Below are 25,400 nucleotides of genomic sequence, written 5' to 3'. Positions count from 1 at the left end.
GAGTACCTTCTGGTTCACTTTAGTGGCGGCCACGGTCAGGTTGTGCAGATCCTGGGGGTTACAATCGGTGTCGTTCATGCAGCAACTTGGGGGGATGCCGTGCTCCAGAAAGTAGGGGCTGGTGCTCCAGTTGGTGTAGTTCTGCACCCCACAGCAGCTCAGCTGTTAACGGGAAAAGGAAAAGAATTAAGTGTGGCAGATCAAAGGCACTGTGGTCTCTGCACCCAGCACCTTGCAGCTTTTAAAAGAAAAACATGGGCCCAGGCCCTAAGTCGACAGGCACGGCTTTGGTGAGTCAAGATGAGCTGAAGCTCCACTAACAATTCTACTCACTGGCATACCCACGTGAACTCAGCAGACGAAGTGAGTCCTAGATGCCATATTGCGTTGGTTTCCACCTCCCAAAGCCAAGCAGCTGCTCTCTCTGGCCTGGCTAAGCATCAAAATCACCTGCGTGATTAGGTGCTGCTAAAGAGACAGACGTAGAGATCTACTGAATCAGGACTGTCGATGGGGAGCTCAGGCCAAAATGGTTTTAGAAAGCTCTCCCCAAGATCTGTACTAATACGTACATAAATGGTTTAGGGGGAAAAAAGATGCACATGGAGGAAGAGAGAGAGTTGGTGTTGGTAAACTACAGCCCACCAGCTACCTGGTTTTGTAAATCAAGTTTTACTGGGACACAGCTATGCCTCTGTGTTACGTGTTGTCTAGGGCAGATTTTGTGCTACAGAGTTGAGTAGCTGTGACAGAGACTGCATGGCCTTCAAAGCCTCAAATAGTTACTACTTGACCCTTTACAGCAAAGATGTGCCAACTGCTGACATAGAGGATATTGAAGCAGATGGGGCAAAATATATCATTAATTGGTGAATCTGGGTAAAAAAAGGGGTACAGCTCCTTGTACTATTCCTGCAGTTTTTCTGGGTAACTTTGAGATTCTACCAAAATAAATTACCAAAAACATAAAAATACTGCTTCTGAAGTAAAAACAAAACAACACAACAATAAAAGACACCCCTCAATCAAAAACCTCTCCAGGGGCTTCCCTGGTGGCGCAGTGGTTGAGAGTCCGCCTGCCGATGCAGGGGACGTGGGTTCGTGCCCCGGTCCGGGAAGATCCCACATGCGGCGGAGCGGCTGGGCCCGTGAGCCATGGCCGCTGAGCCTGCGCGTCCGGAGCCTGTGCTCCGCAACAGGAGAGGCCACGATAGTGAGAGGCCCGTGTACCGCGAAAACAAAAAAAACAAAACAACCTCTCCAGATGATCCTGATGGGCAGTCAGGCTTGAGCACCTCCAGGCAGCAAACAACTACTTTCCTCATATCCTCTGAGAAGCACCAGGCAGCCTAGGCCATTCACACGCCTGCAGGATCCTCGGTTGCTCTGAGATCGGCTCTCCAACCCCACTGCACCGCCCAAGCCGGTGAACACAGCTCACCTGAGCTCACCGCCCGGCCTCAAGACACCATTTCCAGAAGGCTGGTCTTAGGGAGCCAACTCGAAGTCAGGCTGTCCTACACTCACTGTTCCAAGGCTTCAGATTTTAAGGGCAAACTAGCTCTCCTTGGGATGCTCACATCCTTACGGATGAAAAGCAAACCGGAGGGAGTGGTCCTTCTTGGCACTAATTACCTGGATACGCGGACCCTGAAAAAGTACTGGATGTCCACTGTTGGAAAGGGAACTGGGCCAAGAGGCGGAGAGTGGGGCTCAAGAGCAAACACTGCCAGTCCAGCGTCACCGGCAGCCCACAAGTCCAAGGCCCGACCTCGCAGGCCATTGCCAGCCCCATCTCCTTCCTGGAACTTACGCTGCGCTGCACGTGATCCACGGCCCGGCTCCTCTCGTCGTTGCCATTGTAATTCTGCATGGCATCAGTGTAAGTCCTCAGGAAGGTGTCCTTGATCTAGGGAAGACAAGGGGCGATGTGGTTCTGGTCCACTGCAGCCCAGATGGACACGGATTCTTACCAACTTCCACCCCAAAATAGCCTCTTCTGAAAGTCTCTGAATAAATGTAGGCCAGGGAGGGGATGCCCTGTTTTCTGAGACAAAAGAGCTCAGAAGATCGGCCAACAGGGTCGTTAGCTCAGGAGTTTAAAAAAAAATGTTCCCTTACCCCCAATCCGGAGGAACCCTGCCTAGTTCAATGAGCCACTCAGGTGGCTAGTCAGATTCGGAAAGGGCTGTGATGGTTTTCTAGTTATTTTCTTGGAATTGGTTACTGCCTTTCTTTCTATAACTTTTTCTGCCCTTACTCAGAAGAATGACAAAGGACAGGCCATTGTGTGTGGGGCGGGCAGGAACACCGATGTTTTGACCAGAATCAGATCCCTAGTCTACCATACAGGAGTGGGGCAAAACCAGCTTTCACTTACCTGTCTTCATTGAGATGAGAAAAAGAGGCTAAAGGACATGGACTTTACTTGTTAATAAATGGTTAGCAAAACCCTTTCTCCTTCTCTGTGAACACATTTGACCTTGGGTTATCTTTCAAGTTCTGTTTTCCTGGAAACCTACTGAAGGCGGAGCATCAGGTGTGTTACCAGGCAACCCCGCTTATGGTAAAAAGTGCCCCGATTGGTGAAATGACTCTGGCCTTGGACTTCAGCAAATGACAATAATTACCTGGTGGGAAGCTTAGGGCTAAGTATGGTGACTCTTCTAACTAGGCGCATTCCTTGCTGAGATACTGGACGCTATGCCCATTGGACAGTTACAAGAGATGAAGAGACACTATTTACATGGAGCTTCTAAGCCAAGGTGGTTGCCACGCCCAGCCGTGTCCTCTCGTTTCATTGCACGTGCATCGTCTCTTAGGTGTGGGCAGGTCTACACAGACTAGAGCCTGGACCACTTTGAGGACTCCCACTGAAGAAACAAGCCCACTGCTGCCCTGCCTGCAAGCTATGTTTCCTTTACTGTATCCTCCTCAGTCAATGCTGCTAGGTTGTGACCTATTCTCGTCATGTGTGTTTGACTCTTTAGCCAAACTCAAGACCACTACTGGTGGCCGAAGAGTGGCACTGCAACCCCCAGCCACCACTTCCCTAAATGGTTTTTCAGTGAAAAGCGGTTAGGCAGGCGAGGATGTTCAGGTCCTAGGTATCAGGTTTTACCTCAGCTGAGAATAAGAACGGGGGATCTAGCTCTGGATGCAGTGCCCACATGAAATGGTTCTAGAAGTCCGTCTTGGCATCTGAGAGGCCACATCTGATAAAGGGGAAGAGGGGGGAGAAAGCGCCTAAGGCGGGCTCACTGGGAACTTGACTTGGCCAAGCACAAAGGCAGGGCCTGGGAACAGGTGATGCCAGACTTCAAGACCCACAGTTATCATCACACTCGACCTCACTGACTTTCCTACCTCCGTCTTGCTATTTCTTTCCATTCGGACACATGTGTAGCTGCTTCTATCTTTACCGTTATTTACAGGGAACAATAATGAATTTGGCGAGTGGGGAGTTAGAACCAGAACTGTATTGTAGCGTATACACTTTCCGGCCTGTCATCAGTATGCACATCTGAAAAGTGATACCACGGCAGCTACGGACAGCGTGAGAGCAGCTCGTCCCTGCGTTAGCATCCATACGTTGTCCAAATGGAGCAGCCTCAGTGACAGGACATGGAAGGATGGCCACATGTGACAAAGGGCTGCTGGGAGCGTCCTTGAAACTAGCAGTTTTGATCGCAAAACCGGATTCAAAGTCATTCTCCCCAGCTGTAGAAATCTCAAATTTTACATGTAAATAAAAAAGTGCAGCTTTGTAGGGGTTTTTAATCGTGACTGTCTTCTCTCCTTTTCCCACACCACCAAGCGAAGTCACAGGGCTCCTCGCCACTGGGGTGTGGATTTTACCCCCGGGCGGCAGGGGGCGCCCCGCAGGGGCTCTAGGGAGGAGACAGTAGAGCACAGGCTGCTTAGGGGAAATGCAGCACTTCGCCTTTGGCCAACGACTTGTTTGGCTTGCCTGTGGCCTCTGAGAAATCTTGATATACGGATATACATTTGTGCCTTGCTGAAGTGGCTACTTTTAAGGTATTTAATCTGTATGGAAGGTCACTTTTTTAAAAGAAGGAGGAAGGACTTCCCTGGTGGCACAGTGGTTAAGAATCCGCCTGCCAATGCAGGGGACACGGGTTCAAGCCCTGGTCCGGGAAGATCCCACATGCCGCGGAGCAACTAAGCCCGTGCGCCACAGCTACTGAGCCTGCACTCTAGAGCCTGTGAGCCACAACTACTGAAGCCCGCGCGCCTAGAGCCCGTGCTCCGCAACAGGAGAAGCCACCGCAATGAGAAGCCCGCGCACCGCAACGAAAGAGTAGCCCCCGCTCGCCGCAACTAGAGAAAGCCCGTGCGTAGCAACGAAGACCCAACGCAGCCAAAAATAAAGTGATTTTCAAAAAATCCAACAAGGCGGAGAATCCTTTTCATGCGACAGCTATATAAAGAAATAGAGTGAGGGTCAACAACTAAGGTTTCAAGTTTGGCGAAATCCCCACCTGTAGAATTTTCTGGGCATTTCAGTTCATAGTACATGGCATTTGGAAACTAGCAAATACCACTGGAGACGCCAGCTAGCTTCTCTGCATCCTTTACACATTCCAAGACGTTTCAAAAATCCTCCTCCCAAAGACCCTTGAACTGAGTTCTCCACTTGGTGTGTACTCACCTCGTGACGAAACACAAACCCAGAAATGCCAGCCACGAGTTCAGCCAGGAACACCAGAGACAGAAACATGGCATACTGCAAAGCAAGTGGACAAGGACACAGTCAGATATGGCGGGGGGAGAACAGTGCTTCTTTGGGCTAGGTCCTTTCTTGTCAGGGGGAATTAGACAAGTTGTCATATTCCCTAGAAGGAAAAGTGGAAAAATCCTCTTCTCCAGATGTTCCCATGCGAGCCTCCACATAAGCGTGTGTCTGTTTAATGTGCATAAGCATTTGGGGGCACACGGGCTGAGGACAGCGCATCCAGGGACCGGCATCATGCCTGTCAGCTCAACCAAGAGAAATCTGGAAGGGCTTTTTACAACTAAGTATCCACTATTCTTAATGTTAGGCTCCTCGAGGTAGAAAGTACTCTGGAGGGCACAGGACACAGTTCCACCCTTTCTGTGAGTCCTTTAGACCACTTTCCTCACCAGGGTCGCCTGGCGTCTGCAAGCTGAGACCACTCCCTCCCGCCCAACCCTTGCAGCTCATTCACATTTTAAACTGTTCCGATTGCCAGAAAGGCTCCTTCCGCTTGGCCACAGTCTGCCTACTTGTAAATTCCACTTACTGGTGTTGGATCTGCTTTCAGGAGACGCCAGAACCAGTGTGACCTCTCTTCCATGCCACGGCCCTTCGTCTGTGTGAATACAGCCATGGAGGGACCGGCTGCTTCTCTCAGTTCGGGCAAGCCCTCCTGTTTCCTTAAGCACATCTCCTATGAAGTGGCTTCAAACCCCCTTCCTTTGGAGTTGTATCCCTCCCATTCTGACAGAGCGGCCCAGATGTGCACAGGCCCACGTGATACCCTTCCTCACTACGGCCTGAATGCGGCGGCACCCGCAGCAGTGGGTCGCTTACCTCTCTTGTTCTGCCTGCGGAGTTGATAGCCTTTTGAAAAGCAAATCAGCTCCGCTGCTGACCCACAATGTTCGCAAGCATCTAAAACCCCCAGTGCTTCTTACACATTTCATGCTTCCTGTACTTTCCAAGTGTGTGGGTGTGTGTGCGCGTGCGTGCAAGTGCCTAAGTTCAGGGATGTTATATGGTACTTCTGAGACATTAAGGGTTTCCATTTTTGTGACTGAAAAGCAGATAAAAGGAAAGAGAATTGATTCCTCTCCTACGAGGCATATGTCTTAGAATCTGCTTCTTCTCATCTCAAAATGAAATACAACGCTCCTGAATGTTGGGAGTGGCCTTTGGTGATGCCCTAGAATTTGAGTACACTGCACGTGGCCATACTGCTTACTTGTAAAGTGTACGTATGTCTTGTAAAGTATATATGTGTGCATGGGATCATAAATTATTTTTCTCAGCCAGGGGCACATATATTCAAAGGAGGAAATACTGCCTTAAAATGCTGGTTTCGTTCAAAATATTAATAAAAGTCTCTCCGCACGCTGAAAGCACGCTGAAAACACTAAAGTATCAAACGCACAGTTATGAATAGAAGGCTCCACGTACACGACTTCTCTCTCTCAGCTTGGTACAAAATGCAATTAGAAGCACAATTTACTCTAGGGAGACTCTCACCCCAGGCCTAGACTCCACCATCAGCACGCAGGTGGGAGAAAGAACTTTTGACTCTGCCGTGTAGCTCTTAGGAAAGGGGCCGCGGTTCTGGGCCTCCATAGCGTGAAAAGAGTTATTTTCAATTGTTTTGCAATTAATGAGGTTAAATGAGGACTGTAAAACTTTAGATGGACAGCTAATCAAGTGACTTCTGCTCTGTTCAGCTAGATCAGCAGTTTCACGTCCCTAGGAGGTTCTCTGCTTCTGGAAGCTTCCAGAGGAGAGCTGCTCCTCCTTCAGAAGGCCTGCTGGGGAGAGCCTGTATTAAATCCAGGTGGCAGGGCTCGAGTTTTCTCCAAATGAAAATACTGGAGTAGAAACAGTCCTGGCTTTCGAAAGACACCTATCTGGTTTCCCGTCCCAGCTCTCTGCACATTAGTTGTGTGAACCTGGACAAGGTGTTTCACCTCCAAGTCTTTATCGCGTAACACGAAAACACAACCTGAATTTTATGGCGGTGGTGAGGAATAAATAAAATAATAGAGCATGCACACAGGACAACATCGAGCGGGTGAAAGGAACTAAATGATAGCTTTTAGAAGACCAAAACCAACACCAAGCCCCCCAAACTTCTCTACTCGCCAAAAGGGTCACTTGCTAGTAAGCTCACAAGCGTCAGGAGAAAATGGCAGCATGGAATGAGACCTTCAGAAGAAGCCAGAGATGACTGCTCCATTGTTGCACGCCCACTCCTGCCCGCTTCAGTCATAGTCTTTGGGCCGGAAGAAACCTTGGTGGGTTAATCCAATACTGTTCTTTCATAAATGGGGACAGAGGCCCAAAGAGGTTACATCCTTGCCCCTCAAGACTTAAGCCACTTAGCATCAGGGTCAGTCAGGTCTCCAGGTCTCCTCCCTTCTTGTTTGGACAGATGGCTTTTTAGCAGTTTGTTTTCCATGCCTCTGGAGTTAATTCCTCCCTTGCTACTCACTGTACTGAAGAGGGTCTCAGCACCGGCCGTGCAATAGCACCCCTGGAGAGCTTTCAGAAAATGTGGAGCCAGATCCTGACCGTCACAGCTTCTGGTTCCACTGGCTGGCGGTTGGCCTCTGGCAGAGGTGTTTTTAAAAAGCCCAGGTGACTCAGGCACAGATCAAAGTTGAAAACTACAACACTAGACCAAAAGGAAACACTAGCGCCTATAAGAGGTACTAGAAGGTAGACTCACAGTGCTAATGGAGGTGACAGCAGCAGAAGTGCCTCCATATGGTCTCACTACGGCTTTTCCACCAACCTGGAAGGATTAGCTGTGGCCAGGCTATCAGCTTCCCACACGGTCTTCAGGACAGAAAATGGCCAAATCAAGCACGACCTCCATCAGGTTGCCAACAAAGAGACTGACCAGTGCCCATTTGGAAGGTGCTTCCTTTGGAGTGAATCACCCTCACACCCGTATCTGTCACTAGACGGTGTCATGGGTTACTGCAATCTAGGGCTAAACAAGAAAGGACGGGCCACCCAGCACCGAGGGAATCTCTACTCTCCCCTTTCAGAGAAAGAAATCCTTTTAAACAAAATTTTCTTTTGAGGAGAGGCGCTTGCTGCCTTTTATCTGGGAAAGCCTTCCACATAAACTCTTACTAATGAAAAGCACAGGCAAGAGACTAGAGAATTAGGCAACTGGTCTACCAGAAAGTTAAGACTTGCAGCAGCAGCCTTTCAACAGCCTATCCTTACCCTTTGGGAAACATCACTGCTGTGTCTGTTGAGTGGGGAAGCTCTGGCTTAGCTCAACTCCCACTGCACGGAGCCAGGCTGTGCAGGCGTAGAGGACAGCGTGCCCGCGCATCCCAGCACAGCCCAGCTCAAGGAGGCAGAAAAGTATTTCTCCACTGGGAACTTGGAAATGAAAGGCTGCTCGTGTTCGGGGTGCTGCCTCACCCACCAAGGCTGCACATCACATGCTTGAAGAGATTTCTAAGACAGAATTCAAAACTGGAACAGGGCATCTTGCCACAAGGCTATAAATGGCTTATTAGAACCGCTGGCCACTGCTTTGTCATCATCTACCTTGAGGGACCAGGACGGGATTTTTTTGTGTGTCAGGCTGTATCTGGGGTTGTTTCTCCCTCTAGGGGATTAAAGGGTGGGTTAGGTAAAAGCCTGCACTAAAATTAGAGTCAATGACTATTAAGGACTCGTCTGTGGCTTCAAGAAGGGCCACTTTGCTTTCACGTGATTTATATTTTTGCAAAACAGAATCAGAAAGAAGTATTATATTGTGACCTACTCACCAGTTTCAGCATCCATGGGCTACCACGGCATGTGGCAAAGCATCCAAACAGGCCAAACACGACAATAGTGGTGCCAGTTCCGATGAGCACATAAGGAGCATTTGTGGAGTTCTCGGCAATAAGGGAAATATAGGTGCCCAGAGTGAGTTTGCCCCAGACTCCAACGGCCAGCAGGATCACCCCAGTGATCTGAAAAGAAAAGCAGGAGTGAGAAGTGTGAGACTGCTGCTGAGAGGTGAGAATTAACACAGAGCAATGTGGCTGGAATCTGAAGACTCCAGTTTCCGGGAGCAAGCAGGCACTTGCTGTAGGATTTCCTGAAGCAGTGGGAGAGGCCAGAGCCCATGATCTAAAGCCACCACACAGTAAAGACACTTTGATTTTGGACAACTAGATCTGTCCCTTACACAATCCCATATGCAGGTACCATATCAACTGTAAGTCAAGCCAACACTAAATAACTTTAAAAGAAAAAAGCTGCTGAAAAAGTACACCCTAGGGACTTGCCTGGTGGCGCAGTGGTTAAGAATCCTCCTACCAATGCAGGGGACACGGGTTCGAGCCCTGGTCCGGGAAGATCCCACATGCTGCGAAGCAACTAAGCCCGTGCGCCACAACTACTGAGCTTGCGTGCCACAACTACTGAAGCCCGCACGCCTAGAGCCCGTGCGCCACAACAAGAGAAGCCACCACAGTGAGAAGCCCGCACACCGCAACGAAGAGTAGCCCCCATTCGCGGCAACTAGAGAAAGCCTGCGCGCAGCAACAAAGACCCAACGCAGCCATAAATAAATAAACTAATAAATTAATTCAATCAATCAATCAGTCAATCCTAATACAGGTCTGAGAGCCTTCCCAGATCTGGTCTGGGAGCTGCTGCTCAACGCAGAGCTGGGCGTGACTCCAGTAAGAATGTCAGCCGCCCTCTTCAATGGCATGTGTGTGTATGGAATATTTTAAAGACATCCTACGTGATGTTCTCAAGAACAAGGTGATCTTCTTTAACTGTCATGACGAAAATCTCTACGAAAGCAAAATACTGAAACTATATTTGAATCCCTATTGATGTGCTGCCTTACTTACAATATTTTATTCACTATAAAACAACAGAATCTGAATAGTGCCTGGAATTAGCTGTACTACAATTTGTCAAGTCGCGCTGATTGGCCCGAAGGAAATCCCCACAGTGTGTCTGCACCATAGAGCCTTGCGTCACTCGGGCCCTTACTTCAGGGCATAGACTTGGGGCTGCGTGCCATGCCTGGCTCTCCATCCCCTGCAGGCCACACACCCCAGGAGCCTTAGCTGCTGAAGCCAGCGGCTGACTTTGTGTCTCTAGCTCCCCAGCCCGTCTCTCCCTCAGTTTACCAACAGCTGAGCAGCTCATTCGAACTGACATCCCTCCAGCTGCCACCACTTCTGACATCTTATGAGGCTCGAAAAACGCTTGGATGTCCAAGGAAGCCCTTCCCCAGTTTCTCCCACCCTATCCCCCGATGCCCCACACCAAATGCCTCAGCTCCCTGTGCAGCCTGCCCATTCAAGTGAGGAGGCAAATAAAAAAGACTGACAGAAGAAAGGATAAAGATGTGGTTATATGTACACCACGGAATATTACTCAGCCATAAAAAGAACGAAATAATGCCATTTGCAGCCACATGGATGGACCTGGAGATGATCATACCGAGTGAAGTGAGTCAGACAGAGGAAGACAAATACCATATGATATCACTTATATGTGGAGTCTAAAGATGATACAAATGAACTTATTTACAGAACAGAAACAGACTGACAGATATAGAAAGCAAACTTATGATACCAAAGGGGAAAATGGGGGATAAATTAGGAGTTTGGGATTAACAGATACATACCACTATATATAAAATAAACAACAAGGACCTACTGTATAACACAGGGAACTACATTCAATTATCTTGTAATAACCAATAATGGAAGAGAATGTAAGAAAATTATTTATATATATGTAAACAAAAAAAAAGTGAGGAGGCAGGATGAGAAACTGGTGAAAACCTGTATGACACAAATCAATACCCGCCTCTCCAAGGTTTCCCCTGTCAGTCAGCAAACACACCGTTCCTTAATGTCCGTACGTGAACACATACCACTGCAAGAGGAAGCAAATGGCTGGGTCAGTGGAGATGCCTAGGAGCTTCTCTCCGTACAATTCCTTCTGCGGTTTGGAGCCATCAGGCTCCACCATCAGATTGTTTCTCTGTGCAGGAAAAAGAACAGACCCTCCACCTTTCCCCATATCAGCCGAGAGCGGGCTCCACCGGTTTGGGGGATGGGATCAGTGGAAGCAACAAGAGCTTCGTGAAACTCCCCTACCCCCATCCCGATAGCCTCCCTACTTTGTAGAACCATCACCATGAAGGACAGAATTAAAAGCTTTAAAGTAGAAAAAGGTCGAGGAACTTGTGCTACTTTTATAAGGCAAAGGTGAAGGAAAGTGATGCAGTCTTGAGGAGAAAGTGTTTGACACTAATATTTGGGAGAAAGTGGCCCAGTGGAGGTCTACCGCCTTTGAAAAGTCAAAATGGGCACGGCCTTAGTGAGTTAGGAAAGCCAAGAATGCGTTTGTTGCCAAGAGTTCCAAGTCCTGTACTGACACCTGGTGGTTGCTAAAGAAAGTACGTTCCTTGAACACCTCTGCCATACTCCTCCAAATGGAAACAAAATGCTTTTCCTCCACTAAAATCGAAATTTAAGATTCAACTCTCTACTCATTAGGGGTAAGAATGCAGTGAACATTAGGTAGAAAGGACAGCGCTTGAGCTATCTTTGATTACTCAACGCTTTAGCACAGTGCCGGGCACAGAGTAAAGGCTTAATATTCATTGACAAATACATTTCATTCCTCTGGGTCTTAGACCTCTATTCTATAAAACAGGGTCTTTCACATGCCAAATACTAACAAAACTTCTCCATCAGGTAAATACTGAGAGGTAACTTAACATGAAACCAAAGAGAATCTTTCTCCCCTACTTCCCTCTCTGGCATTAACTGCCTAAAGGTGTAAATATTACAATGTAAGTATACTGAACAAAACCAAAAAATTCAGTTAAACTACTCATTGTTTAGGCCGAATATGTCTCATCCAGACACTTGCGATTTCGTATGATTGCCCCCAAAGATTCAGTAACCTTTCAGACATACACTGAGTAGCTGCATTCTATACTCTACTAGTGTCGGTCATTATTGGAACACAATGGCTTTTTTTTTTTTTACATCTTTATTGGAGTATAATTGCTTTACGATGGTGTGTTCGTTTCTGCTTTATAACAAAGTGAATCAGTTATACACATACGTATGTTCCCATATCTCTTCCCTCTTGCGTCTCCCTCCCTCCCACCCTCCCTATCCCACCCCTCTAGGTGGTCACAAAGCACCTAGCTGATCTCCCTGGGAACACAATGGCTTTAATGAAAGTGTCTATTACTCACCAAGTGTAAGAGTCCGATATTATATTTCTGTCACCAGTGATTTCATGGAGTTCGCTTACTACCCTAACAAAGATTATATGCAGTATGTCAAAGTTAACACAAATCCTGCTTTTAAGGCAAACAATATTAACGTTTTTATTCCTTTTCTTTCAAAAAATAATTTATGCAAATGCAGTCATTGCTTTGTGTATAAAACCTCTCCTCATGGAAAGTACAAAGCCTATGATATCAACTTGTTGGAACGTTCATATAATGTAAATTACACATATTCTTTTTTTTTTTTTTGCAAAAAGACTATTTTTGCAGACCTCCAAGGGTGCCTCTTAAAGATTGCCAGTGGGTGCAAACAAACACAACATTGTGGGCACCATATTGCTTGGGGAAAAAGCCACCCAATGTTTTGACCTTGACCAACTCAGACATCCTCTAAGGAACTCCTCCTCTGAATGAGGTAGAGACTGGGATAGACCAGCCTCTTCCAGCACCTGTGTGCCAGGAATCTAAAAACCAGCCAGAGAGGAAAGTCCTTCTCCAATGTTGCTCTTCTACTCAAACATTCCTGATGGGCCAGCTCTGTGTTTGGAAGCCTGAACTCCAGAGGCAAGTCCTTCTGCACAGCCCAGACCCACGTCTTTAGCCTCATCTTCCTCACTAGTCTTTGTCAACTCTGTGTACTTCCAGGAAAACGGAGTCGTCCTCGGTGCACTTCCTGTACTTGACTGCTTCTCAACCTTTGCTCGTGATGATCCTCTGACCTAGAGAACCCTTACCCTTCCTATCACTACCTGTCTGCATCCTAAACTCTTAGGGTACCCTGGACGCCCTCCCCCCAGCCTCCTTAAACAGAACTTACTTGGAAATATGCCATCATCATGCTCCACCCCATCCCCCTCCCATGCACGTCCAGGACTGTGAGCCCCTCGAAAGCAGGAGCTCTGGCCTTTGTGTACAGTCAACGCCCAGTACATGTTTGCCGCATGAATGAACCAGCATCTGATTGTAGAGTTAAAGGGGGAGAAGTTTCACGTTAGCCATCCACCTGCTATACACCCTCTGGACATCTCTGAGGAAATGGTAGAATGCCCATCTGAGCAGGCATCATAATCTGGGGGAAATAACAGGGCTAAGGAGAAAGGAGAAGAAAATAAACAGACAATGGAGGAAAAGCTTGGGCCGCAGTGCACCCTGAAGTGAGGAAAGCCATATTTCGTGGTGGTACTGGTGGTGGACTCGGGGTGAGTCTTGGAAGAAATTGCCAGGCAGTTGGAGGAAAAAAACTACAAGCAAAGGGCTGAAGCGCCACAAAACACGATAAACAAGTACTTATTCACATTTTCCCGCTATAATAATGCTTCTCACCAAGGATAAGAAACATACAAAGACAAGCCAAAGGCAAAAGTCATTGTGGTCTGCAGGATTTTTTTTTCTTGGTTCCTGTTAACACACACAGCAACACTCACCCCTACATGTGCCTCGATGAGTACCCACAGAGTGCAAAGTAAAGGACAGGTTCTCTTCACCTCTCTCTTCTGAGTGGGTTCAGAGCTCGCCAAAGCAATTTTGCGTCTCAGATCTTCAGAGACCTCAAATTCCGAAATCAAGCAGTGTGTCACCGATTTTGGCTTTCTCATGGAAGTTTTGCTTCCTTCTCAGAAGAACCAATTAGCAAGCAGCCAATAGTGTGGCCAAGGAGGGGACAGATCAGAGCCCGTAGGTAAACCACGCAAGCGGCCTGGTGAAGGCCCTGCCACCTTACAGGCTCCCGCCTCAACCACAAGCCAGGAGGGCTGGCCTGGCGCCCACCGGCAGCAGCCAGGCTAAGTCTCTTGGTCTCTTTAACTCCCAGCATCTCATGGTGGCTTGACATTTTCTGCATGCTTGCAACACAGCTCGAGATATATGGGGTCACTGCTCCTTCCCCTGGGTCCCGATGCACGCACTACTTTGTGTGTGCCCTCCAAGAGTGGAGTCTCTGTTTCCCCAAGTCCTGTCGAAGTCCTGCATCAAATCCCGCTAGCCTTCAAAGTCTGATTCTCTGGGAATTCCTCCTCCCATTGCCAGACCCCCAGGTTGGGAACCCTGACGTGGATCTCAGAACCTTCACTCCAGTGGGTGCACTTCTGTGGTATAAGTGTTCTCCAGTTTGTGAGTCACCCACCCACAGGTTATGGGATTTGATTTTATTGTGATTGCACCCCTGCTACCATCTCATTGTGGCTTCTCCTTTGTCTTTGGGTGTGGGTTATCTTTTTTGGTGAGTTCCAGTGTCTTCCTTTCGATGACTGTTCAGCAGTTGGTTGTGGTTCCGGTGCTCTCGCAAGAGGCAGTGAGACCACGTCCTTCTACTCCATCTTGAACCAATCTCTTAGTCTAAAGACTTGAAAATGTGTTAATAAACAGCAGCTTATCTGATTGTAGGATAAACCACTGACTCTGTAGCCTTTTTTAAGATTCCACATGTAAGTGATATCATATATTTGTCTTTCTCTCTCTGACTTCACTCAGTATGACAATCTCTAGGTCCATCCATGTTGCTGCAAATGGCATTATTTCATTCCTTTTTATAGCTCAGTAATATTCCATTGTATATATGTACCGCATCTTCTTTATCCATTCCCCAGAGGCATTTTCTTGAGCCCACAAGAAAATGTGGGAGTGCACTCAGACCACAGACCTTCTGCACTCAGACCACAGACCTTCTGATTAAACTGTAGCCGCTCCTCTTGTGCCCATGAAAGGCTGTGCCAGGTTTGGGTCTGACAGAATAAAGCCCACATATATTTTTTTTCTTTAACTACATAATATACTAAATAGGAATCTGTGGCATCATTAGGATAATGTGCAGACGTTCATGTAGAAAGTGGGGCTCATGAGCCATGTATTATGAAACTAAGGGAAAACAAAGATTACAGAAAATCGAATTATAGAAGCACAAGCTATCTAGAAGATGCACTCTTCCCTAAGAAGTTATATGGGATAGAAAACACAGGATCTAAAACCAGCTGAAAGGAACATGCAGAAAAAACTGTAGGCAGGAATCTCAGCTAGACAGCCATTTTAGGTGAAAACTACAATTCAATTATCCTAGAGGTTTACAGGTTAATTCGCTCTCAGCGACTACACTGAGATATTGAGAAATGTTCTTCCCCCATTCCAGATGATTCTATAACTCAGGGGAAAAATGCCTGACACAGAAACTCTATACACATCATCGATAATTAAAATACAGGCCCTTGGAAGTTAGATTTTAAGAGGAAAAGTAGCCGACAGACTATGCTTTCAGCTCGTATCTTACAGGAGCGTGTGTGCTGAGGTGACGGCAGGGGAGGGCCAGTCTTTGCAGTGTTCTGACCTGATTTTAGAGAGATGGATAAAGCAACCAGAAGGTAGAGAAATCAGCAGCTTCCATAATCTCATGGTCTTCTCTTTAAACTTGAAGAGGTAACAGTGTGAATCTGTCATAGTTACAACTTACGATTTTATTATGAATTGTTTGTGTAAATGCTTAATGTTTTAAAATAGACTAAGAACCAGGATTTATTGGGGTTTTTCAGTGGGTTTGAGAACTCACTCCAGATGAGTGGCAGAAAGGGATTCAGCATATTTAAAAGGCAGGTGAATGGAAGAGCTCTGGGCTGGGGGCTAGAATACCAGCGTTTCAGTTGTAGTTTTGTCATTAATAAGCTGTGTGACTTTGGGCAGATCACCTAACCTTTCTGGGCTTCAGTTCCCCCTTCAGGAAGATCAGGAGGTGGAAAAACCTGATTTCTAGTGCTTCCTCCAGCAATGACATTCTGATAGAACAAATCTGAATTTCAAACTTGACATGCTTATTCCCTCTGAAATATATTTATAGATGTGCCATTGGGCAAATAAGCACCGGGAAGTTTATTAGGTCCTCCCTGTGACTGACAAACTGTCAGCAGTGGGAATAGGACAGTCAGCTCATTTCTGGACTCGAGACCACCGTTCTGCCAGCTTTCCAAGGTGACAAGTGGTTGCTGGGAAAGAGAAAGGGGGTCATGCATTGTACTTGTACCCAGACATCTAAAAATACATAAGTTCACTGGCATATCAACAAGCTTTACTTTTTATATGAAGATGACACTGTCATCTTAAGAGCAGTAAGACATATGCTTTGCGCTGTTTCTTTCCAGGCAAGTATGTTAGCCAATCCAACCCCTTTGCTCTGTCATTTTTATGTCTATATGTGCGTGGGTGCATGCGTATATGTGCAGAAGAGGACACACATTCCATGGTGGGGAGGTTAGTGGTATCATTAAAAAGATTTAGGGAAGTTGAGAAGAGGAAGAGAGAGTATTGAGATGCTCTTAAATGCTGACTTCTTGAAACTGAGTTTGAGAACCAACAGGAAACCCAAAGACCATCTGGTCCAGGTTCTGTTTTCTGTTGTGTTTGAGGCAAGAAAAAGCCACAGAGGTAACAGGTGCAGAAGGCAGTTGTGGATGTGGGACTGGAGTTCGGGAGCAAGTCTGAGCTGCAGGCGAGGGCTGAGGCCAGAAGTGACAGCAAGGGAGGACCGTGTCTCAGGAAGTGGAAGTGGAGAACAGTGGGAAGGATGAGGGCTATAGCTTGAGGCAGGTGGGCACTACAATGCGGGAGGACAATGCTGGAAGACGGGGACAGTGAGGAGACACAAAACAGAGTGGACACGTCTGTAAAGGTAGCAGCTAATAGAAGAAGTGGAAGACATGGAAGAAAGATACTTTTTTCTCCTCTAAAGAGAAAACAAAGGGAAACAAAACACCAGCACAGTTCCCTGACCCCAGGTGCGCCCATGAGCAGACATGGCACTCTTTATTTATGTACCCAGTAAAGCCTGCTGAGATTTTGTGTTTAAATATCATTTCATCCTATAGCCAATTCATAGAATTCAAGTTCCAGGAGCTAGGTCATGAGCCTGGTGTGATATGTCACAAATGCCAGGTTCTATTTGGATTTTATCAGTGACCATATAGCCAGGGTCTGAAGTGTAGATTGTCTTACAGATCAGAGATGCTTGTGAAATATGAAAAGGGATTTGAACAGCAACATGAAAAGTCAGGAATTCCAGCTCTGGCTGCGGACTCATCAAAGGCTCTTCCTTCACTTGCGTAGTGAAGCAGCTATCATTCCATAGGGAATGGCTGCAGGAATGTTGTCGGTCCAGCAAACAACGCTTCCTTCTCCCAGATGTCTTAAATATGCCTCCACCATCTTGAACCAGTCATGTTGCCTTAGTTCTTCATCTGTGAAATGACTGGACTGACCCCAGTGATGTCTACAGGAGTCCTTCCCAGCTAAAGTTTTACATGTTTCTTTGAGTTGCCCAGAGGTCCTCAGAGGGGCCAAGATCAAGCCCAACTGTTAGCTAGGGTGCAGACCACACTGGTCAATAGCTTTTACCAGGGGCCTGTGCTGGCCGGGCTTTGTGCTCAGCCTGGGGGAGTCGAGCTGGGGAGTGGCTCGTGCAGCTGGCTGGCTGGAGACCAAATCATCTCTAATGTCCTAGAGGCCCAGGAAGTGATGGAAATGGATCAATATGGTGACAGTACTTTCTGAATTAAAAACTGGGTCTGAACACTGTAGAGACATCTGAAACAGGCCTATCACAGAAAATCAGGGCTGCGCAGCTGCTAAAATCATAATACAGACCACTTTATCAAAGTGACAGACCACTTGAAAAACTCAACCCCTTCAAATGCAGCCTAAGCGGTTCCACCTTATACTTAATTCCATTATTCAACAAAGGGTCACAGGAAATTTCCAAACATGTTATCAGGGCCTCTGACTATCCCACTAGGAAATGAGAGAGAATGGGCAGCCCTGAATTAGTTTCACATTTCCTGGATATTATTCTAAAAGATTCTGGACTTTAGGTCTCCTCCCTCTTAAACAAATCCCTAAAGAAAGGCCCCAGAATTAAAAAAAAAAAAATCCCTCCATGTTTATTGGCACATTGAGAAACATTCTATATTATATCAGGGAGAAATTTTAAGGGCAGCTTTTCCTGAGCCTCTTGGCATTGCTTTTCATTTGTAAGTATTGTTGAGTTCTCCTTGAAAATGTTTGAAACAGGGCTTAGGTTTTGATTTACACTGGTAGAAAGCGTCTTACTCTGACTCCTGGTCTCCAGGAGTGTGTAAAACGAAGAAGTGAGCAAACCAGAGGTTAAGACTGTCTGGATGTAGTTCACACCTCTGGTTTCACTGATGACCCAGATATTTAAATAGACGGCATAAAGGTGAACGCCTATTAGGAACTGGGGCCAGCAAAGCCACTTACAAGGAGATTTATGTACTTAGAAATCAGGATCGGCTGTAGTGGCTAAAGTGAGAGAAGCTCAATGTTTGGGGGATTTCCTCTATGGCACGCCTCTTCCGTGGAACCCCCAAGTTGAGCTCACTCATATTTAAAAGCCACTGGACCACTTCACACACACAAAGGTGGATGAGTGGCCGGAGCCCCAAGCCTTAGCCTCCCTAACAGGGGCCGACTAACTGAAGGAAGAGCTGTGGGGAGAAACCACTTCCCTTACTTCCATTCCTCAGATGACCTAAGACTGGATCAGCGCTCTGAAAAGATGGATCAAATTCCACGCTAAGGGGCTTCCCTGGTGGCGCAGTGGTTGAGAGTCTGCCTGCCGATGCAGGGGACATGGGTTCGTTCCCCGGTCCGGGAAGATCCCACATGCCGCGGAGCGGCTGGGCCCGTGAGCCATGGCCGCTGAGCCTGCGCGTCCGGAGCCTGTGCTCCGCAACGGAAGAGGCCACAACAGTGAGAGGCCCGCATACCACAAAAAAAAAAAAAAAAAAAAATTCCACGCTAATAAGAAAAGATATTTTAAGAGAAGTTCAAGTGAGGGTAAGCTTATAAACAAGAGGTACAACTCTATTACTGATGCATGTTGACAGACAGTCTGTGCTGACCACGCGTTTATCTTGCCCTGTATTGTTAACTGTGTGTCCATCAAGATTTGAAGGGTCTTGTGGGAGGAAATAAGGTCCTTTACTTCCTTTGTCTCCACCAAAGCCTCACCCACATCCTGTGCCTGATTTTCCCAGGCAACGTGTCATTCACACATTCTGTCCTGACGCCCGTTTAAGTAGAGTCAGCGCTTGTCTGACTATGAGCCCCGATTTTTAATTTGAAAGCCAGTCACTGTGCCTAGGGTGAGCACACAGTGGGAGCTCAGTAGACGCACGATGGACCTGAGTGGTGATCGCTTCTTTAAAGCCAGCTCCCTTACAGTGGCCGTGGCCTTGGGAGTTACTGCATGGGAATGAACCTGGATAAACTAGTCCTAACAATGACTCCACAAACATGACCTGGAATGCCAATCTGACAGAGCAGCACATGTCTCTCAGGATTATGTTGTTGAACAGATTTAGCTCTGGGAGTTCCATTATTTTCAAAAGGGAAAATGTTCTTTGCATAATTTCTATATGGGATCATCATCTTCAAAACACCTGCATATATACATGTACCTTATACATACATGTGTAAAGGAAACAGAAGCTGGAACTCAGACGGTGAAGAAATCCCTGAAAGCCGGTGCTCTGTCTGGCTACGTGTTGATGGGGGATGAGGGGGCGGGGTGTTTGGAGGAACTCATGCCTCTTTGCAGGTGAAACTGGAGCTGATAAGACATCATGCCAGAGGACCTATTATTAAATGAGTAAAAAATAATCTGTGGAAGAAACGTGCATGCGGTATTCAATAACAAGATTCTCACATGAACAGTGAGGTGGTGTTGTCCTTTCAGTGGTCCTAACTTTCTCCTGAGACGATTTATGGGGGGAAAAAACCCACTTCTATTGGCGATTTAATTAACTTTCAACATTCAAATATCTACACTGCACACATATGTGATACTGCCACCAAATAAGACACACAGGGAAACTTCGGAAGTCTAATATTGGCAGGGTATTGTGGGGAAAAAAATTAACTTTAGGTAACACATGTTCTTGGCCAAATAAACAAAAACAAAAGTCATCTCAGAAAGGCACAAAGAAGACACTTCGCCATCTCTACCACTATTACCCAGGCTAAGCCGCCATCTCTGTCATCTCTCTCTGCCTCCACCTTTGACCCCATGCCCTCTTCTCAACCCAGCAGTCAGGGCGATCTGTTCAAACATATGTCCAATAATAGTACTCCTTTGCTCAAAGCTCTTCCACACATTCCCTCTTTCAGACCAAAGCCAATGTTCTCGCGCTGGCCTGCAAGGCCCTACTTGACCTGCATCCCTTGCTAGTTCCTCTCATGGGCCCTCCACTGGCTCCCCTCGTGCTTACCAGGCTCCAGCTTCACAGGCCTCTTTGCAGCCCCCCAACCACTCTTGGCCTGGTTTCTGCCTCAGGGACTTTGCACTTGCTCTTCCCTCTGCCCGGACTTCAAAGATCTCTCATTTCTTCAAGTCTCTGCTCCTCCATGGGCCCTTCCCTGACGACCCTCTTTAAAACTTGAACCCTGCCCCTCCAGCATTCCTTACTCCCTCCCTTCCCTGCTTTATTTTCCTCCACTGCACTTATCACCTTCGAACACTATTTAATTTACTTTCCTTTTTTTTTTTGGCTGTAACACGTGGCATGCGGGATCTTAGTTCCCTGACCAGGGATCAAACCCATGTCCCCCTGCAGTGGAAGCACGGAGTCTTAACTGTTGGACTTCCAGGGAAGTCCCTTAATTTACTTTCTTAGTCTGTCTCCCCAAAATGAATGTGAACTCTGCGAGGTGGAGAATTTGGCCTGTTTTACTGATGTAGCCCCAGAGCCAAGACAAACGCCCACTCATAGTAGGTGCTCAGTAAATAGTTGTTAAGTGATTGAGTACCAGATGACAGGCAGGTGAGCAAGGGTGAGCTTCAGAGGCCATGAGATCCATCAGCACCAGCGCTGCACTAAGCAAGCCAAATGGTGGACCTGACTCTTACAAGGCCCAGGCAGTTGCACTGCGATAAAAACCTAGTCTTTGGCCAATTGGCTTCTTATCCAGCACATTGCTTCATAAAGTGTCTGCTTTTGACCACAAGGGGGACTAAATGCGAAAGGATGGAATAGTTCCGTCTAATCCATCACCACTAATGGAAACGTAATTCGAGGCTCTAACATCCTGTAACTCCATGAGGTCTATAATTGATGGTTAGGAGTTGAGAGAATGAGCAGTGCTTATACCAGCAAGATTTTTCTCTCTTTTAAAAAATGTACTACGGCAGGGGGCGGGGGCAGGGGGCACTTACCATGTGCTAGGCACGATGCTAAGTGCTTTAATGCTTTGTCTAGCTCTATCCTCCTGATCAGCCTACGAAACTTGCCTGAGGTCATCACCACTAAGCCGAAACTTGCCTGAGGTCATCACCACTAAGCGGCAGAACAGGTACTCAAGGCCCTAGCCCTCAACCACCGCCTTGGTTTCTGGCATGGATGCAAGCTGGATTCTCAACCCTGAGAAGCTGGCTGCCACAATTAAAAACTAAAATCTGCAGGCATGGTCTCTAATTTATTTACCTAAAAATGCTATCCATTATTTCTCCCGATTCCAGCAGGAAAATCTATAGAAAGGGACACATGTTCTGCTCCGAGCAACAGCCTGATACTTTAAGAACCAGGAATGAGAATAAATATTCTGATGTATATATTAGGATGGGCCAGAAGTGTTAACTATCACAAATGTCCGACACAAGTCTACAAGAGGACCAATCTGAAGAATCAGTAAAGCCTGACATGCAAACAGAAAACTGTAGCATGTTCTGGGGAAAGTTTAGGCAACTAAGGAACTCTGGGTTTGGCCCTGAGAAGAGGGATGAGAGGCCATGGCTGATATATATGAGGAGAACCCACTGTGAAGCTGTGGAGTCATCTGACTTTCAAAGTAGGTCTGACCCAAAGCAATGGGCTGAGTCACCAGCTGAGGCAGTGGCATCGTATCTGCCTGCCCCACAGCTCAGAAGGGGGATGCAATCAGTCCTTCGCCAACTAAGGGCACAGTCCGGAAACACAGTTAACTGTGTGCGTACGGGCCTGTGATAAACGGCATTTGCTGAGCAGTACTGGGCTCTCTATATGCTTTGTCACATTTATTCTTCATCTGTTTTGCAGATGAAAAACAGGCTTTGAAAACTGAGGCTTTGAAAGGTTCACCAACGTGCTCAAAGCCACAAAGCTAATAAACGGTACAGCCCGAAGATAAATTCATCTCTGTCCTACCCCAAGGCCGTTTCCCCACCATCATGATCTCTGCTTCCTGTGGCAGTGTGAGCAAAGTGGGGCAGCTCTTGGAACTGGGGTCCTCTTTGCCCAATATTACCCAGTCCCTGGCCCTCCCCCCTCTCCCCCATGTCCCCTACTGGGCACGCTCCAGTGGGTGAATGGGGTCGCACTCCAGAAGATTACTGATACACCACTGGTGTGGAACTCAGAATGCATTTTCTTTTGGAAACAGTGTTAGACGTGGTGCCTGTGTTTCTAGGCCAGTCCTCAAAGGTCTATATTTAAGCCAGTGATGGGGAAAGTTATAGGGAAACAGACTGTTGTCTCGATACAAGGAAGAACTTTCTAATAGTAGGCGTTGCCTAAAATGAACGTGTGACAACAGAGGGTAAGCAGCTTTCTGGGCATTCCCGCAGGGTCCCTGGAGGCAAGCATGAGGCAGAAGTCCTACGGATGGGAAGCCAGCAGGAAAGGCAGAATTGCCTGAAAAGTCATTCTGAGCCTGACTAGTATCCTGGAAGCCACGTGCTTTTCCCGGCCAATTATCTCCCTGGATTTTCATACATGAATGAATAGGACCTTCAGCAATGCAGAAACCAGGGCAACCATTTTCCCAGACTCCAAGGAACATTTCCTTTGATCTCCAAAAGGAAATGCTAGGTCACATAATTTTGCCACACGAAGAGCAAGAGACATACTTGCTCAGTGAAATGACGTCACAATTAAAATGAGCTGTGTTCTTTTTTTTTTTTGCGGTACGCGGGCCTCTCACTGTTGTGGCCTCTCCCGTTGCGGAGCACAGGCTCCGGACGCGCAGGCTCAGCGGACATGGCTCACGGGCCCAGCCACTCAGCGGCATGTGGGATCTTCCCGGACCGGGGCACGAACCAACCTCCCCTACATCGGCAGGCGGACTCTCAACCACTGCGCCACCAGGGAAGCCCGAGCTGTGCTCTTTAAAAGGAGGAAATGGCACTTGAAGGAATGTTTGCTCTATTATTCTAATCCCTCCATTTTTCCCCAGGCCAATTCGTACACTCTCCACCATTTCTCAGCCAGACTCAGAAAGGCTGGCTGGCTTTCAGCCATCAGTGAACATGGTTAAAGATAAACGTACAGGGCTTCCCTGGTGGCGCAGTGGTTAAGAATCCGCCTGCCAATGCAGGGGACACGGGTTCGAGCCCTGGTCCGGGAAGATTCCACATGCCGCGGAGCAACGAAGCCCGTGCGCCACAACTACTGAGCCTGCGCTCTAGAGCCCGCGAGCCACAACTACTGAAGCCCGTGCGCCTAGAGCCCGTGCTCCGCAACAAGAGAAGCCACTGCAATGAGAAGCCCATGCACCGCAACAAAGAGTAGCCCCCGCTCGCCGCAACTAGAGAAAGCTCGCGTGCAACAACGAAGACCCAATGCAGCCAAAAGAAGTAAATTAATTAATTTTTAAAAAATGCTTAAAAGGGGCTTCCCTGGTGGCGCAGTGGTTGAGAGTCCGCCTGCCGATGCAGGGGACGCGGGTTCGTGCCCCGGTGCGGGAAGATCCCACGTGCCGCGGAGCGGCTGGGCCCGTGAGCCATGGCCGCTGAGCCTGCGCGTCAGGAGCCTGTGCTCCGCAACGGGAGACGCCACAACGGTGAGAGGCCCGCGTACCGCAAAAAAAAAAAAGAATCTTAAAAAAAAACTGTAAAAAAGATAAATGTATAAAAGCTACAGAGGCAACCTTCATATTCTTCACATAGACACAAAGATTCTTTTGAAAACCTGACATACATTGAAACTAAAAAAAGAGTCTAATAAGGTGCTATTAGTAACGGTATACTGCACCAGAAATCAGTTCTAAAACAAGCACATAGCTCCTCAGAAGAACTGTGCGATTAGGACTTGGTTATGGAAACAAATACAGCTCCACTTTTTACCCCCAGGGTGACACAGCTGTCACAGCTGAGCTCGCCCCTGCATGGCGCACGCTGCTTCTATCTGCTTGGCCCCCCTGCCCCATTGCTGTCCAGCCAGGTCCTACGTGCCCTTCAAACACAACTGAATTGCCCTTTCCACCAAGAGGCCTTCCCTGGCGCTCCAAGACAGTAATCATTTCCTTAACGTGCTTAGGATTTGCCACCTATGTCTCATGAATGGCATTGTAGCTCGCACCCTAAGCCTTGTGAACACCTTACTGCATCCCCGGGGACGCCCTCCCGCTGAAGGGGAGGAGCTGTGAGCAGGCTAGCTGGTCAGCCTCACTGTAAACACTATGGACTGTGTAGCATCAGCATATCCTGCTGGCGACCAAGCCACTGGCTCTTGAGGGAGCCCCGTTTCTAGCCCAACCATAGATGAGTCCCTCGTGGGACTCTGTTATTAGCTATATGAATCCCATGGCATCTAGCGCCTGCTTTTGATGACTAAACACGATCAGAGAGAGTGCTTTGATAGCATGTGCCTCGTGGAGGACACATCAACAGGCACCCGACCTTGGCCCCTGAGGTTGCTGAGTGGGCCTGGGACGGGCGACATGGGTGGGGGAGCTTGACAGACTGGAGACACACCAACAATCAGGTGTGGCACCTGCATTAAAGGCTGTTGCGTTGCTTCCATGTTGTGCTTAGAAACAAATACGACTGCTGTGGGCTCTGGCAAATAAGTTCAGAAAAGTACAACTTGGTCACCAGGCGCCTCCAACGCAGGGGCCACTAATGTAAGTCCCCTCCTTCCCTGACAGTCACCATCTACTTATTTTTAAAAATAGTCTTCCCAGCAAAAAGCAGAAATTCTTCCCCACTGACGACAGCATTGGTGGAAAGTGACTGCAAGGAACGTGAAGGGGCCAGACGAGCCGAGCCCCCCTGTATTCCACACAAGCTAATGACCAAGAACATGCTTTCCTGGGCACGGGGGAAGCCGCCAGACCTTCTCATATGTTGGCACTCCACGGCAAGAGCCATCGAAGTCCTGGCACACACTGTGAGTGACTGACTTGCTGCCAGGGTGGACCCAGCAGGCACCACGGGTACACTCTGATCTCTGAAATCAACGGCTATCGTTATTCTTGCTAAACTCTTCTTCCAGCTCATTTGGTCTTGGGTTGTTCAACCAGAAAGTATTGCGACCCTGGACTGCGTGGCTGCAGGGAAGAGCCATATCAGCCACCTGGAGCAAAAGGGGGGTTTCCTGAGGGTCATGGGCACCTTGCAGTGGGCAGCACAAG

The 25,400-nt window shown here is 47.7% G+C and overlaps 1 protein-coding gene across 1 annotated transcript in view; it reads right to left on the bottom strand.

Annotated features, from left to right (window-relative positions):
- Nucleotides 1–25,400, bottom strand: part of TSPAN7 (tetraspanin 7) — a 138,184-nt gene that overhangs the window by 16,970 nt on the left and 95,814 nt on the right. Inside the window, exons 2-5 of the mRNA XM_029240958.1 lie at nucleotides 8,524–8,712; nucleotides 4,673–4,747; nucleotides 1,814–1,909; nucleotides 7–162 (exon numbers count right to left, since the gene is read on the bottom strand). Coding sequence (XP_029096791.1) covers nucleotides 7–162; nucleotides 1,814–1,909; nucleotides 4,673–4,747; nucleotides 8,524–8,712 — 516 coding nt within the window. The remainder of the gene's footprint in view (nucleotides 1–6; nucleotides 163–1,813; nucleotides 1,910–4,672; nucleotides 4,748–8,523; nucleotides 8,713–25,400) is intronic.

This window comes from Monodon monoceros, unplaced genomic scaffold, assembly GCF_005190385.1.
Source record: "Monodon monoceros isolate NGI ecotype Baffin Bay Population unplaced genomic scaffold, NGI_Narwhal_1 Super_Scaffold_22, whole genome shotgun sequence".
Taxonomy (NCBI): Eukaryota; Metazoa; Chordata; class Mammalia; order Artiodactyla; family Monodontidae; genus Monodon; species Monodon monoceros.
The sequence above is the reverse complement of the archived record's forward strand: the minus strand, read 5'-3'. Positions and strand labels throughout refer to the sequence as shown.